The 12,402-nt window shown below is 42.7% G+C and overlaps 1 protein-coding gene across 3 annotated transcripts in view; it reads right to left on the minus strand.

The window, feature by feature from the left end:
• LRCH2 (leucine rich repeats and calponin homology domain containing 2) overlaps positions 1–6,988 on the minus strand; it is an 89,974-nt gene extending 82,986 nt beyond the window's left edge. For 2 of the 3 annotated variants that reach the window (XM_050964912.1, XM_050964911.1), the window contains exon 1: positions 6,744–6,988. In XM_050964912.1, the coding sequence (XP_050820869.1) occupies positions 6,744–6,981 (238 nt within the window). In that variant the 5' untranslated portion in view covers positions 6,982–6,988. The remainder of the gene's footprint in view (positions 1–6,743) is intronic. The other variant, XM_050964913.1, reaches the window with a different exon arrangement.
• Between the last annotated feature and the right edge of the window lie 5,414 nt (positions 6,989–12,402).

A 12,402-nucleotide genomic window follows, 5' to 3' on the forward strand; every position in this document is an offset into this window, starting at 1 on the left:
TCATGGAATTACAGACCAGTAAGCCTTACATCTATATGTGGAACAAACTGAAAAAATAAACTTAAAACACCTAGAAGATCATGGTCTAACCAGCACAGCTTCTGCCAAGGGAAATAGTATCTCACTAATCTCTTGGAATTCTTTGAACATGTCAATAAATTTGTGAATAAAAAGAACTGGTTGACAATATACTCAGGCTTTCAAAAGGCATTTGACAAAATTCTTCACAATCAGCTAAGTCCTCATGGATCAAAGAGACAAAAGTAAAGACAACAGAATGGTCTGTTTTCATCAAGGTGTAAAGTTAACAGCAGGGGCCTCAAGTTTCTCATCTAGGTCTTATAATGTTTTATATATTAACTATCTGAAATAGAAGTGAGTAATGAGGTAGCAAAATTTGCATTTGATAGTGTTATTTAGCTTAGTCAGAACCAGAAAGGATTGCAAAGAATTTGGAGAGACCTCAACAAGCTAGGTGTATGGGCAACATGATGGCAAATTAAATTCAGTGTTGATAAATGCAAAGTAATGCACACTGTAGGCAAAAATTTAAGCTACTTATACACCACCCTGGGTTTTACATTGGTTGTATCCATTCAGTAAAGAGACCTAGGCATCACTGTGGACAGCTCAATGAAGACCGCTGCTCATTACGCAGCTGCAGTTAAAACAGCTAGCAGCATAGTAGGCTGCATAAGCAACAGAAAGCTGAATAATACAGAAAATATTATTATGCTTTTCTATAAATCAGGGTTGCAGCCTCATTTGGAATACTCTGAGCAGTACTGGTCAGACCATCTCAAGACAGATATTGCAGAAAGATAACAAGAATGATAGGGGAAGGATAGCTCACTGGTTTGAGCGTCAGCCTGCTAAACCCAGAGTTGTGAGTTCAATCCTTGAGGGGGCCACTTCGGGATTTGGGGCAAAAAATCTGTCTGGGGACTGGTCCTGCTTTGAGCAGGGGGTTGGACTAGATGACCTCCTGAGGTCCCTCCCAACCCTGATATTCTATGATTCTAAGGCCTTGGCTACACTGGCGCTTTGCAGCGCTGCAACTTTCTCGCTCAGGGGTGTGAAAAAAAAAAGACACACCCCTGAGCGCTGCAAGATACAGCGCTGTAAAGCGCCAGTGTAAACAGTGCCTCAGCTCTGGGAGCGCGGCTCCCAGCGCTGCAAGCTAATCCCCATGAGGAGGTGGAGTACGTGCAGCACTGGGAGAGCTGACCACACTCGCACTTCAAAGCACTCCCGCGGCAGCGCTTTGAAGTTTCAAGTATAGCCAACCCCTAATAAAGACATGGGCAAATTCTTCTATGAAGAAAGGTTGTTTACTTTACAAAAAAAATACATAAAGGACACAATAAAAGTATACAAAATAATCAAAGCTACAGAAGATAGACATTTCTCTTCTTTCCATCTAGCAACACAAGAACAAGGGGCACACTTTCAATTAAATTAAAAAAGTGTGGAAAATTCAAAATCAAGGAAAGGCAATACTTTTTCACATGTGCAATAAAACTGTGGAACTCACTGCCAGATGAAGTCATTGACGCCATGAACTTAGCAAGATTCAAAGAGGGACTGGAAATGTATATGGACAACAAGATTATAACAAAAGTTTTGGAAGGGATATTAAACGTTATTCTTTAGGACTTAAGAATTTTCAATTATTAGAAAGCAAGGCAATATGGATGCCAGATTAACCCACATTTGCAGGGTTCTACACCTTCCTGTGAAGCAGCTGTTGCTGGCCACTGACAGACAGCATACTGGACTATCTCTAGAGTCTGATCCAGGATAGCAATTCCTTTATTCCTATCTGCAAGTTACTGCTAAAGAAGTTTTTAGTATATATTTTAAATTATCTACACATGCACTAACTCTGAAAACATGAGTTAAAAGAGATTCTGTTCTAGGATAATAGGAAATGAATATGGACAAAACATTGGAATTTGTTTCATGTTTCCAATAGGGTACATTTATAATATTTAACTGATGAAATGTGGGGAATTTTATAAAATGAGCTTTTTAAAGCGTACTAATAAAATGCTGTCTTGGAATGCTGTTCTAAAAAACTGATAGTCCATTTAGTAGGGAGAGTCAAGGAAATATAAATTATAAGTTAGGTAAAAGGAATAGATCAGAACTAAATCTTTTGTCTCTGTGTCACTGGTATAAACACAGACTACATCTAAGAGAAGGCTAGTTGAAAGTTTCAATCCAATTCCTAAAGACGGCAATCCATAAAACTCCAAGAAGCATTTGCAGTTGGCAACCTCAGTTTGTCATCTTTTAGATGATAAGCCCAGGATTGACTGGCTAGAATGAACGAGTAATTACCCCAGAGTAGTCCCCAAAACAGGGGTAGGAGACACGCAGGCAGGCATTGCACAGAAGCTTCCGTTCCTTTTAATGCTATAACTATTTTATTTTTCAGAACTTTTAGTCCGGCACCTTTCATGAGCAAGAAATGCACCAACATAATATGCTTCAGCTTCTGTAAGGTTAATTTACATGTATTATGATCTGCAGATTCTTACTGAAGACGGATGTTCTTCAGTTTGCAATCACATATTCTCTACTTCAGATGCACCTCACTCAATTTCTACAATAAAATCTAGACTCAACAAATTATGGAACAGTTTCTGGTTCTAAAAATAACAGATTCTTTGAGTTCTTAGTCTCTGGCAGCCAGCCAGTTACCTGCCACCATTCTTATCAATGTCAGTACCATCAAAAAACCCCAACCAAATAAACGAACAAAAACACACCGTACCACACTTCTATTTCATTCAAGAAGGTACAATTTGGTTAGAAGACTATGATGTAAATCATCAAACCAACATGCCCACAACTCCTCTCTTTGGGTGCAAACTTATCTGCATTATGTGAGAACAACAACTGATCCATCTAAAAGGGGCCAGATAAACATGAAATAAACTGGGTCAAATAATGTCAGGAGCATCGGACAATGATACACCCTTCAAAATTGGTATGCTTGTTGACAGTCTCAGCAGAGACATCAAGGAATCAGAAGATAGGCTGTTTTAGCCTCCTCATTGCATCTTACGACAACCTCTCCATATCAGACACACTTTTGAGGCAGGCACACTACAAAGCCCATCATTTACCTCTCTTTTTGTTAAGGCTGTGGAGGAGGGAAGCAGTTGAAGTGAATGAACTTGTGGTTAGTCCTCCGTCTACAGCAGGGTTTCTCAAACAGGGGTTACCGCTTGTGTAGGGAAAGCCTCTGGCAGCAGGGCCGGTGTGTTTACGTGCCCTATCTTCAGGTCTGGCTAATCGCAGCTCCAGGCCAATGGGAGCTGCTGGAAGCAGCAGCCAGTAAGTCCCTTGGCCCACACCAAGAAACCCTGGTCTACAGGATGGGCATCCATAGCACTGGACAGGTGCTTATGGGCACATTTTTAATATCTGAAGAAAAAATAAATGAGGGCTGAAGTTTGGTGGGACAATGTCAGGATGCTGCAAATCTGCTTACTATGTGGTCCCTGTTCTGTGTACAGAGAATGTTACTTTCAAGGGCGGTCAACATAGCATTTTTCACAAGCATCAAATTCACATGATTTTTTTAAATGACTAAGATCACAAAAGTAAAAAAGCAAAAAACATAAGACACTTCCTGTGCATCAATCTGATAGTAGATTTACAAAAACAAAAACAAAAAACCACCACCACAACTCATTTCTTGGCCAAATCAAGATGTCAGTGATGTAATAGACCTGTATGCTTAATTCCCATCAGACTTAACACTGCCCACACAATGAGAGGATGTGGGCCTCAAGACTGTAGTTACTTTGGTCTCAGCATTTCCTACTGGATATTCTCCAATTTACACAGATTCTCCAGTTTAAAGGATTTGACAGATGCATAATCAGAGTTAAAGGGCCAGATTACTGTTGCTGCAAGATTATTGCAGGAAATAAGTTTTGCCACATAATATAATGAGATGCGATAAGATGCCACAGGCCTTTGCTACAACACTTGCAACTCATGGTTCAGTAAGGCATTTAAAACTTCTGCATATGCAGGAGACCACACAAATAAACTGGAGGAAGGGAAGTGTTCAAACTGGGAAACACACTCCCACACCCATCCTCTCACCCACATCCCCTTTCTGGATAGGACAATTCAATTCAAGTTTAAATGAGCAACTGTGTGTCACATTGATTTACACTTAATTCAACAGACGTTTTATGAAATGTGAACCAGAAGTACTTCCAACTCAGTAAACAGAAATTGGTCTCCAGAGAGGAAGGATATTGTTGTGGTTAAGGCACAGAACCCTGAAGCTATAGTAGTAGTTCTAGGGTCCTGTTTTCAGTTCCACCACAAACCTTGTGCAAGTCGGTCACTTACAGACAAATTTTCAAAAACAGCATTTATTTTGCACGCCCATCTTGAAACACTTTGAGTCTGATTTTCAGCATGCTGAGCACAGGCAACTACCACTGACTTTTACAGGACCTGTGGGTGCTCAACACTGCTGGAAGAATGTCTCAAGATGAATAACTAAAAACTGAGGCAACAAAACCGTGAGCAATCTTAACCAGAACCACTGCGCCTCAAATTACATAGTACAAGATGGGGATTAATGCTTCCCTGCTTCACAGGCATGTTGTGATGTGAAGCTAATTTATTAATAGTGTTAAGTGCCAGAGAAGTGCCTGTAAATAAATACAAATAGTGGATCAGATTTGCATTATTGTTACAAGAATCTAATGCTTCTTTAGAGAAAATCTGTAAGTAACAACCTTTGATGCACTCACAGAATACTAAAAATTCACTCACCAGTCAAAAGAAACAGATTAGATAACTCCAAAAACAGCAAAACTACAAAGTTCTTGTTTACAAACAACTTTTGGAAAGATCTGTATAGGAGTTGAACTACAACCTATATGGTTTGAGGATTAATTCTTTAGTAGGCCCTGCATTAAACCAGTTCCACTGTATACAAATAGCAGATTACTAACTATCTGAACAATTTCTTGATGCCATAAAAGCACATACTGCTCTTTGGGGCAGGGACCTCTTTGTATGTGTTTACACAATATCTTACATGATGAAGCCTCAATTCCAGTTAGGGACTGTAGGCACTACAGTAATATAAATCACTCAGGTCAGATTGGCATTCTGACAAAAAAGAGTCAGATAGCTATTAAATTTACACAAAATTATGTTGACTTTGTATTTAATTACTGTATACATTCAAAACCGTTTCAGTGATATCTTATGATCAATGTATACCCATTAAATGTATGGACCCATGATGAACAGAATACAAGACAGAAGAAATCTTTTATTCACTATATCCATTTCCTCATATATATTTTCATTGTTGAGTATTTACACATAGAAATGCTTAGTGTGTTGACAGGCACATTTTATAACCCTCTCCCGTTTTTCTAAAAAAAACAGAAAATGTAGAGCTCTCACTCCGTAACCCGTTTGTAAATTAATCTCATGCATCCATTGTAAGATAATTAAAGCACTCTTGCCTATCCACATTCTGTATAGCATATGCAAATATACCACATGTGTCAGAATAAAACCATTAACAGACCTACTGCTGGATACTCCAAACATCCAGTTTCTTAGCAGGCCTTCACAAATCATTAAAAAAAAAAAAAGTGTGATCTTATTGAACAAGATTGCCTATAAGCCAATACACAAAATGCAGTCCACAACAAAGACTAACAAAGAATAAGTATTTGATGAACCATGGGAGCACAGAACTGTCACAGAGGGATGAAAGCACTGCAAGCGCAGACTCTCATTTTCAAAATGATAAGCCAATTACCCACAATCCCATGAAAACAAGAATCAAAAATATCACTTTCTGTTTCCTACTAATATATGTTAAAAACCCTTACTACTTTTGATCAAAATACAGTAGACCTCAGTTAATATATTTCATTTTACCATCCTACCCTAATTAACTCATGTTCAGTGACCAGTCCAGTAGCAAATAAATTGAAAATTAAGAGTATAAAAATACACAATAAACCCCCCATAGCTTATAATGGAAACCAGGTTGTTTAGAGACTATACAGAAGCAAATACCTCCAATTCACCTCACATTTTAAGAGAGTCTAGATAAATTCAATGGTCTAGGTTCCCACATCCGTATTTAGTAACATGGTGAATACATTCAGTCCTGATCTGCACACTGTGTTCACAGGCTGCGATGTGTGCACACCATGCCCCCACCTTACCCCTTACTAGTAATGGGAAAGAGGCATATTGGAAAATCCCAAGCAACAATGCTGCATCATGAGGGACTTACCACCCTGATGGGGCCAGAGCCCCCAAAATGGGACAAATGAGCCACAACACTCAGGCCTGATTATTGAAACAGAGAAATAAAGTGACTGCCTGTGTCCTACAAAGTGCAATCCCAACCAGTCCCCCCCAGGGACATACTCTTCATATCTCCCCCAGCCCATCTCCCCCCTACACACACAACCCCCAAAACACACACACACACACCCATGCCCCCCCACCCATCTCCCGCCTACACACACTCAGCTCCCCCCATTCCCCTCGAAGGACAAACCCTTCATATCTCCCCCCAGCCCACTGCCCCCCTACACACACAGCCCCCCCCCCCATGGACATACGCTTCCTCTGTCCCCCCGCCCATCTCCCGCCCACACACACTCAGCCCCCCGCCCCCACTGACCGGGCATCTCCCCAGGGCCCCGCCCCGCCCGGCCCCGCACCTGCTTGCGTGGTGTCGCTCAGGTCGTAGCCGCCGCCGGGGAAGTCGCGGAGCTTCCTGCCGCTGAGGCAGAGGATGCCCGAGCTGGCCGCCTCCTCCAGGGCCCGGTCCAGGCTGCGCCCCGTGTGGGGCTGGGGCAGCGGGGCCGCGCCCCAATACGGCCCGGTGGGGTAGGACAGGGTGAGGTGAGCGGGGAGCCCGAGCCCGCCGCCGCCGCCGCCTCCCTGCCCGGCCGCCATGTTAGTGCCGGAGACAGGCCGGCCCCACAACAAACAGCGGCGCGGCGCGCAGGCGCCGCCGGCCAGGGGGAGGGGGCGCGCCCGGCGCGGGGCAGGGCCGGGGGCGCGCCTGACGCGAGGCAGCGAGCGCGGGCTGGGCCGGGGGCGCGCCCTGCGTGTCTCCTCCGCGCCCCTGCCAGCGGGGCCCCGGCCGGCCTGAGGGTCGGGCCGGGCGGGGGGCGCGCAGGGCCCCCAGCGGGCAGGGAGCGGGGCATGCTGCCCTCACTCCGGCCGCGTAACGAGTCAAGGCACCTCCCGGCTTAACCAGCGACCCCCGCCCGTCCGCCCCCCTCACACCGCGCGGACCCGCCGGCACCGCAGTGAGACTCGCTCGGGCCAAGTCCTGCACCTGAGATCAGGGCCGGGCCGGGCTTGCAAAGCCTCTGTCCGCTCGCCCTGCGCTGGGCACAGCTAGTCCTGTCCAGCGGCTGTGCCCGAGCCCGGACACAGCCCGGCGGGCTCTGCCCCTCGTGACCAGCTGTCCCGACTGCGGGGTCTTTTTCTTATCTAGGCCCCTATTACCGCCCACCCCATCCCGATTTTTCACATTTGCTGTCTGGTCACCCTAGCTGGCACCTGGCCTCGTTCCCCTCCCCGCAGGAGGCTGTTTTTTAAAGAGCAGAGAGCACTTGGGGAAATGCCTTGTACTGACTGTGGGAAGTCCAGCCGCTCCCGAATAGCCCTCTGGGCTGTGTTGTTAGCACGCTGTGTGTTTGCTGCTGCACGTTGTCGGTCTCGGCATAGGTGCAAACTGCAAGAAGAGTATCAAGCTCAAAATACACCAAGGCAGCAGCTCAACAGTTTCTGTTACCAGTGTGTAAGAATGTTACTTGCTACTTGTGAGTGTGGAGGTAAGTTTATGAGACTGAATGAGCAATATCAAAATTGTAGCATACGAATTTTACAATGTAAAAAAGCCAGAGTCAAAAGATGAACACCTGGAAAGTGATAATGAAGTGAAAGAAGATAAGTCCATCATTTAATACACAAATTGATGGGAACTGAGGCAAGCAATAAGTCTGGGTTCAGCTGCTCTGCTGTAGCAGACATCCTAATGCCCTTAGAGGGCACAGTATGAGAAGTCTTGGAAATCATGATGTGAAATGAAGTGGGAAACCATCTGATTGGAGAACTGCTTTTTTACTGCTGTAGGGCAGTCTCAGAATATATTTGCCAGCTGTCCACCCATTTCCCCAAGGTATCTGTTTCCTGAAAAGGATGCAATAAATAATAGTCCTCTAAATGCATATGAAATCCTGGGCAAGTGACCTAGATATGGATAAGCAATTTGATAAAGTTAAAAGTGATAGAGCTTTCTATTGAATTTAGTGGTATAGTCCTTGGAGAGGGAATTACAGAACTACTGTGACAGATTTTACTACGTATAGTCATCTTCCACATTATATTGTGTTATGGGCACTAAGAGTCTTTGTAAAAACTATTCAATGCAAATATAATTAGTCATGAAAAGGTGAGAATTCCTGTTCAGTCATAGCCAATCAATAGCCAATTTAAGAATAGGAGCCATACCTGCAACCTTACCCTCATGAGTAGTGCATTGACTTCACTGGCTGGGACAACTTGGATGAACAAGGATGCAGGATGGGGCCCATAGATTAATTTGTTAATTGCTCCAAAACCATTTAGCAAAATTTATAAAATGGAAGGTTTCACCAGGTACTCTGTTATACTGTCCAACATACGAATGCTTCTACAAAAAAAGGAGGAGTTGCAGTTTAAGGTAATCGTAAAAATCTGTTCACAATTTATCCATACTAATCCAGTATTAAAGTATTCATTCTTAGACCAAATCATCTGCTGGGATAAATGGGTGAAACTTCAGTGGTTTTTCTCAGTTTGTACCAGCAGAAAATATAGTCTTCTGTAAAGTTGTATATTGGTAGAATGGATGTAAAGAAGAAATATCGAGTGGGTGTGGAATATAAGGAACTTTCGAAAGAACTGTAGGAGCATGTTGGTTTATGTTGTTGCAAGCTATCATCTTGCTAATAACATGGAGGAGGAAATGTACACTGTATTGAAAAGAAGGAGATTCGGTAAAGCTTGAAGGGTCACAGAATTTCCCTGAAAAAGCAAAGGATAGTCCTTTTTCAACCATCAGTGTGCCATCTATGAAAGTCTAGGGTACTTGCAGAGTAGACACGAAAGATCCATTTTCATCCTGTTTGATTAACCATTTGGCACAATCCTAGCCTACCATGGTGGCCATGGCAACTCTTAAATGACTATTATAAAAATATTATTTAAAGTAGTAGTGTGTGTGTGTGTGTGTGTGTGTGTGTGTGTGTGTGTTAGAGAGAGAGAGAGAGAAATGTTTTACAAGAGGCTAGGCCAAACAATCAGAAATTCCTGTATACAGGAACATAAATGCTATGGTGAAACAAATCAGTAAGAGCATCTGTTCAATAACTACAGAGCATGATTAGTATTTGTGATGTAGGAGAGAAAAAAAAATCAATAAGGAATCTCATCAGACAATACAAAAGAGCAGAAATAAAGGATGCAGGTAAGGTTCTCACATGAAAGATAAATTGAGCAATGTTGAAGTGAATGTGGAAAAAAATATTGATGCTCAGACTCCAAATCTTGGATGCAAAGTGGAGGAATATAGAAAATCAGAAGCCACTGTTGCAATATCCTATGCTCTGTACTAATATTATTAGTACTTGTAAAATTGTTAAACATTTTGTGATTAGCAAGTGTCCTGGAATACTACCTCTTCTGCATGAGGACTTATCTAAATTGGTGCTCTGTAAATATGAGATACTGTATACATGTCAGTCAGAAAGAATCACATGGCTAGGCATGCTCCCAAGCAGAATAAGCCTAAAGTAAGATCCACAGAAGCAGATTTTCAGTAGATTGCACAGGGTGCGACAGAGAGCAGAATTTGTTTTCATATTTAGATCTTTCTATGGTTCCCTAAAGTGGAAATTTTATATATACAATGTGACTAATTTTGGGGCTCTGAGGGAAATTGCTTCCATGAGCTCTATAAAGAAGACTAGCCTTCAGTCAGCAAGTTAGTCCATATGTCAATGTGAGGCAGCTGAAACATTAGTCAAAAGAGGAACAGCCCTTGAGTATAGCGTGGGCGATATCTGTCTGAAATTCAGTAGTACAGAATTAGCCAAGATAAGGAAGGAAACTACCAAGAACTGAAAGATTTAGTTCTTTAGTGTTGTGACTGTTTAGCATGTTTAATGAGATTTATAGATTCCAAGGGCAGAAGCAACTATTGAGATCATCCAGTCTGATCTCCTGTATAACGCAGGCCATAAGAGTCCCCTAATGTAATTCCTAGGGCATATCTTTTAGAAAAAAGTAATGAGGAAGCAGTCACGGATGTACAGAAAATATGGTCATGTCACTGCAAATAGACTGATTTTCTCCTACAAGAAATCCCAAGTCTGTGAAGGAAGTAGCATGAGAAGTGAAATAGGCAATTGTCATAAGTAGTATCAGTGGCCCAGAACATCTGCTCTGCTCCAGCCTAAGGCAGAAAGGTCTTCTAATGCTATCTTAAACAGCCAGCTGAAGATTTCCTAACATGGGAGAAAATAGAGGCAGTCCAATGCCAACCATCCTTACAGTTCTTAGCATAAGTAGTATGTTGGGGTCGGGCCAGAGGACAGTGTGGCCAGAAATAGCAGGCCTTGCCTCTTTACCACAACTTCCTTTGAAAATTATTGCAGCTGGCCACAATTTAGAGTAGCCTCCAGGCTGTTCTAAGTTGCACTGCGGGTAGAACTAGCACCTGGCTGGCACCAGGCACAGAGGAGCACAAAAGTTGCATAAAGCTACCTTTGCCCCCTACTCTGAGTCTGGCTAAAACACATTCAGTCATATGCGAGGATCAGGGCCAATATATCTACATAATCTCTAGTTGTCACAATTTTTTGTTAACGACTCCAGATCTGACTTCAAAGTCATATACAAATTTGTATCCTTAGGGTTCAGTCAGCTATTGGTTGGCTGAGTCTCAAACACTCGTGTTTGCAAGCATTATTTTGCATTGTGAGACTGCTGTGTAACTGATCTCAGCATTCTTATGAGACTTCCTTTTTATAGTTTTGTTTTGGGTTTTTTTGCACTAAAGCAGCATGGGAGCAGCACAACTCCTCACAGGGAACTAACTGGTGGCAGTGTGGTATTTTAGATTAACATAGTGTTTGCATCTGGATTTCCAGGTTAAAACCCCTCGCAGATTTGAAATACTTTTGAGTAGAAATGGAGTCAAGTGAGTATATTCAGAACAGGATCTACATTTTTGCAGAGTTTGGGGAATATTTGCATCAGAGCTTTTGGTTTGGCTCATTACCAAAAAGGCTGAGCCACAAATTCCAGATCTCTGAGCTCTCCCAAAGATTAGGGGGCTCAGTTCTAGTGCTTCAGCTGAGGCCCACCCTCTGCTCATGAGATTTTTTTAAAAATATATATATCAACCAAATAGCAGTGGGAATAATCTGTCTTGTTTTAGAAGTTGAATGAGCTGTTGGTGAGTAGAGGCAGCTTCAGGGTATCACTAAACTCAGTGACTGTTTCTTTCAGATTTAGTGGAATTCTCTTTTCTGTCTTTAATCTGTCAAAGTATCCATAAATTGTGGTCTCCAATGGCAACAATTTAGTGTATGCCATCAAAGGCTCATATCCTGGTGTGTTGCAGGAGCAGCCACTGTATAGAAGCTATCTGACCATTAAAGAATAACCCTAGTGGAGGGAAAACAACGAGGAGTCCTTGTGGCACCTTAGAGACTAACAAATTTATTTGGGCATAAGCTTTCGTGGGCTATAACCACTTCCCAATTTCTTAGTCTCTAAGGTGTCACAAGGACTCCTCATTGTTTTTGCTGATACAGACTAACACGGCTACTCCTCTGAAACCTAGTAGAGGGAAATCTTTGGTGGTACACAGCTGATGTAGTGTCTCCTATGTCAATTTCCTTCCTGCTGCTGATGTAGGAATGAGGCCTGAGAAGAGAGGTAGAGCCAGGGCATCGCCACACCAGTTGACTGCTTTATTGAATCTTAGGGATTCTTGGCAAGTGGAACAATTTACAGCAGCCTGAAGATTGCTCTAAATTGCACTAGGGGATTGGCCCAGCTCTTGGAGAGCCCAGGCTGGGGAAGCATTAAGGCCAACTTTGCAAACCCCCATCTGAGCTATGCTCCTTGCCTATAGCTATGGATGTGGGCAAAAATGTAGAATTGCAGTTATTTGAATTCCTCCCTAGTTTCAGTAACTTTAGAGATGAATAGGTGCCACTCAAATATCTCATAGAGCAATTATTTCAGGCAGGTTGTCTGAACTCTGTTTTACAGTACCATATTGAGTCATATTTAGAAAGTTTTCTTAGAAAC

This window comes from Gopherus flavomarginatus, chromosome 8, assembly GCF_025201925.1.
Source record: "Gopherus flavomarginatus isolate rGopFla2 chromosome 8, rGopFla2.mat.asm, whole genome shotgun sequence".
Taxonomy (NCBI): Eukaryota; Metazoa; Chordata; order Testudines; family Testudinidae; genus Gopherus; species Gopherus flavomarginatus.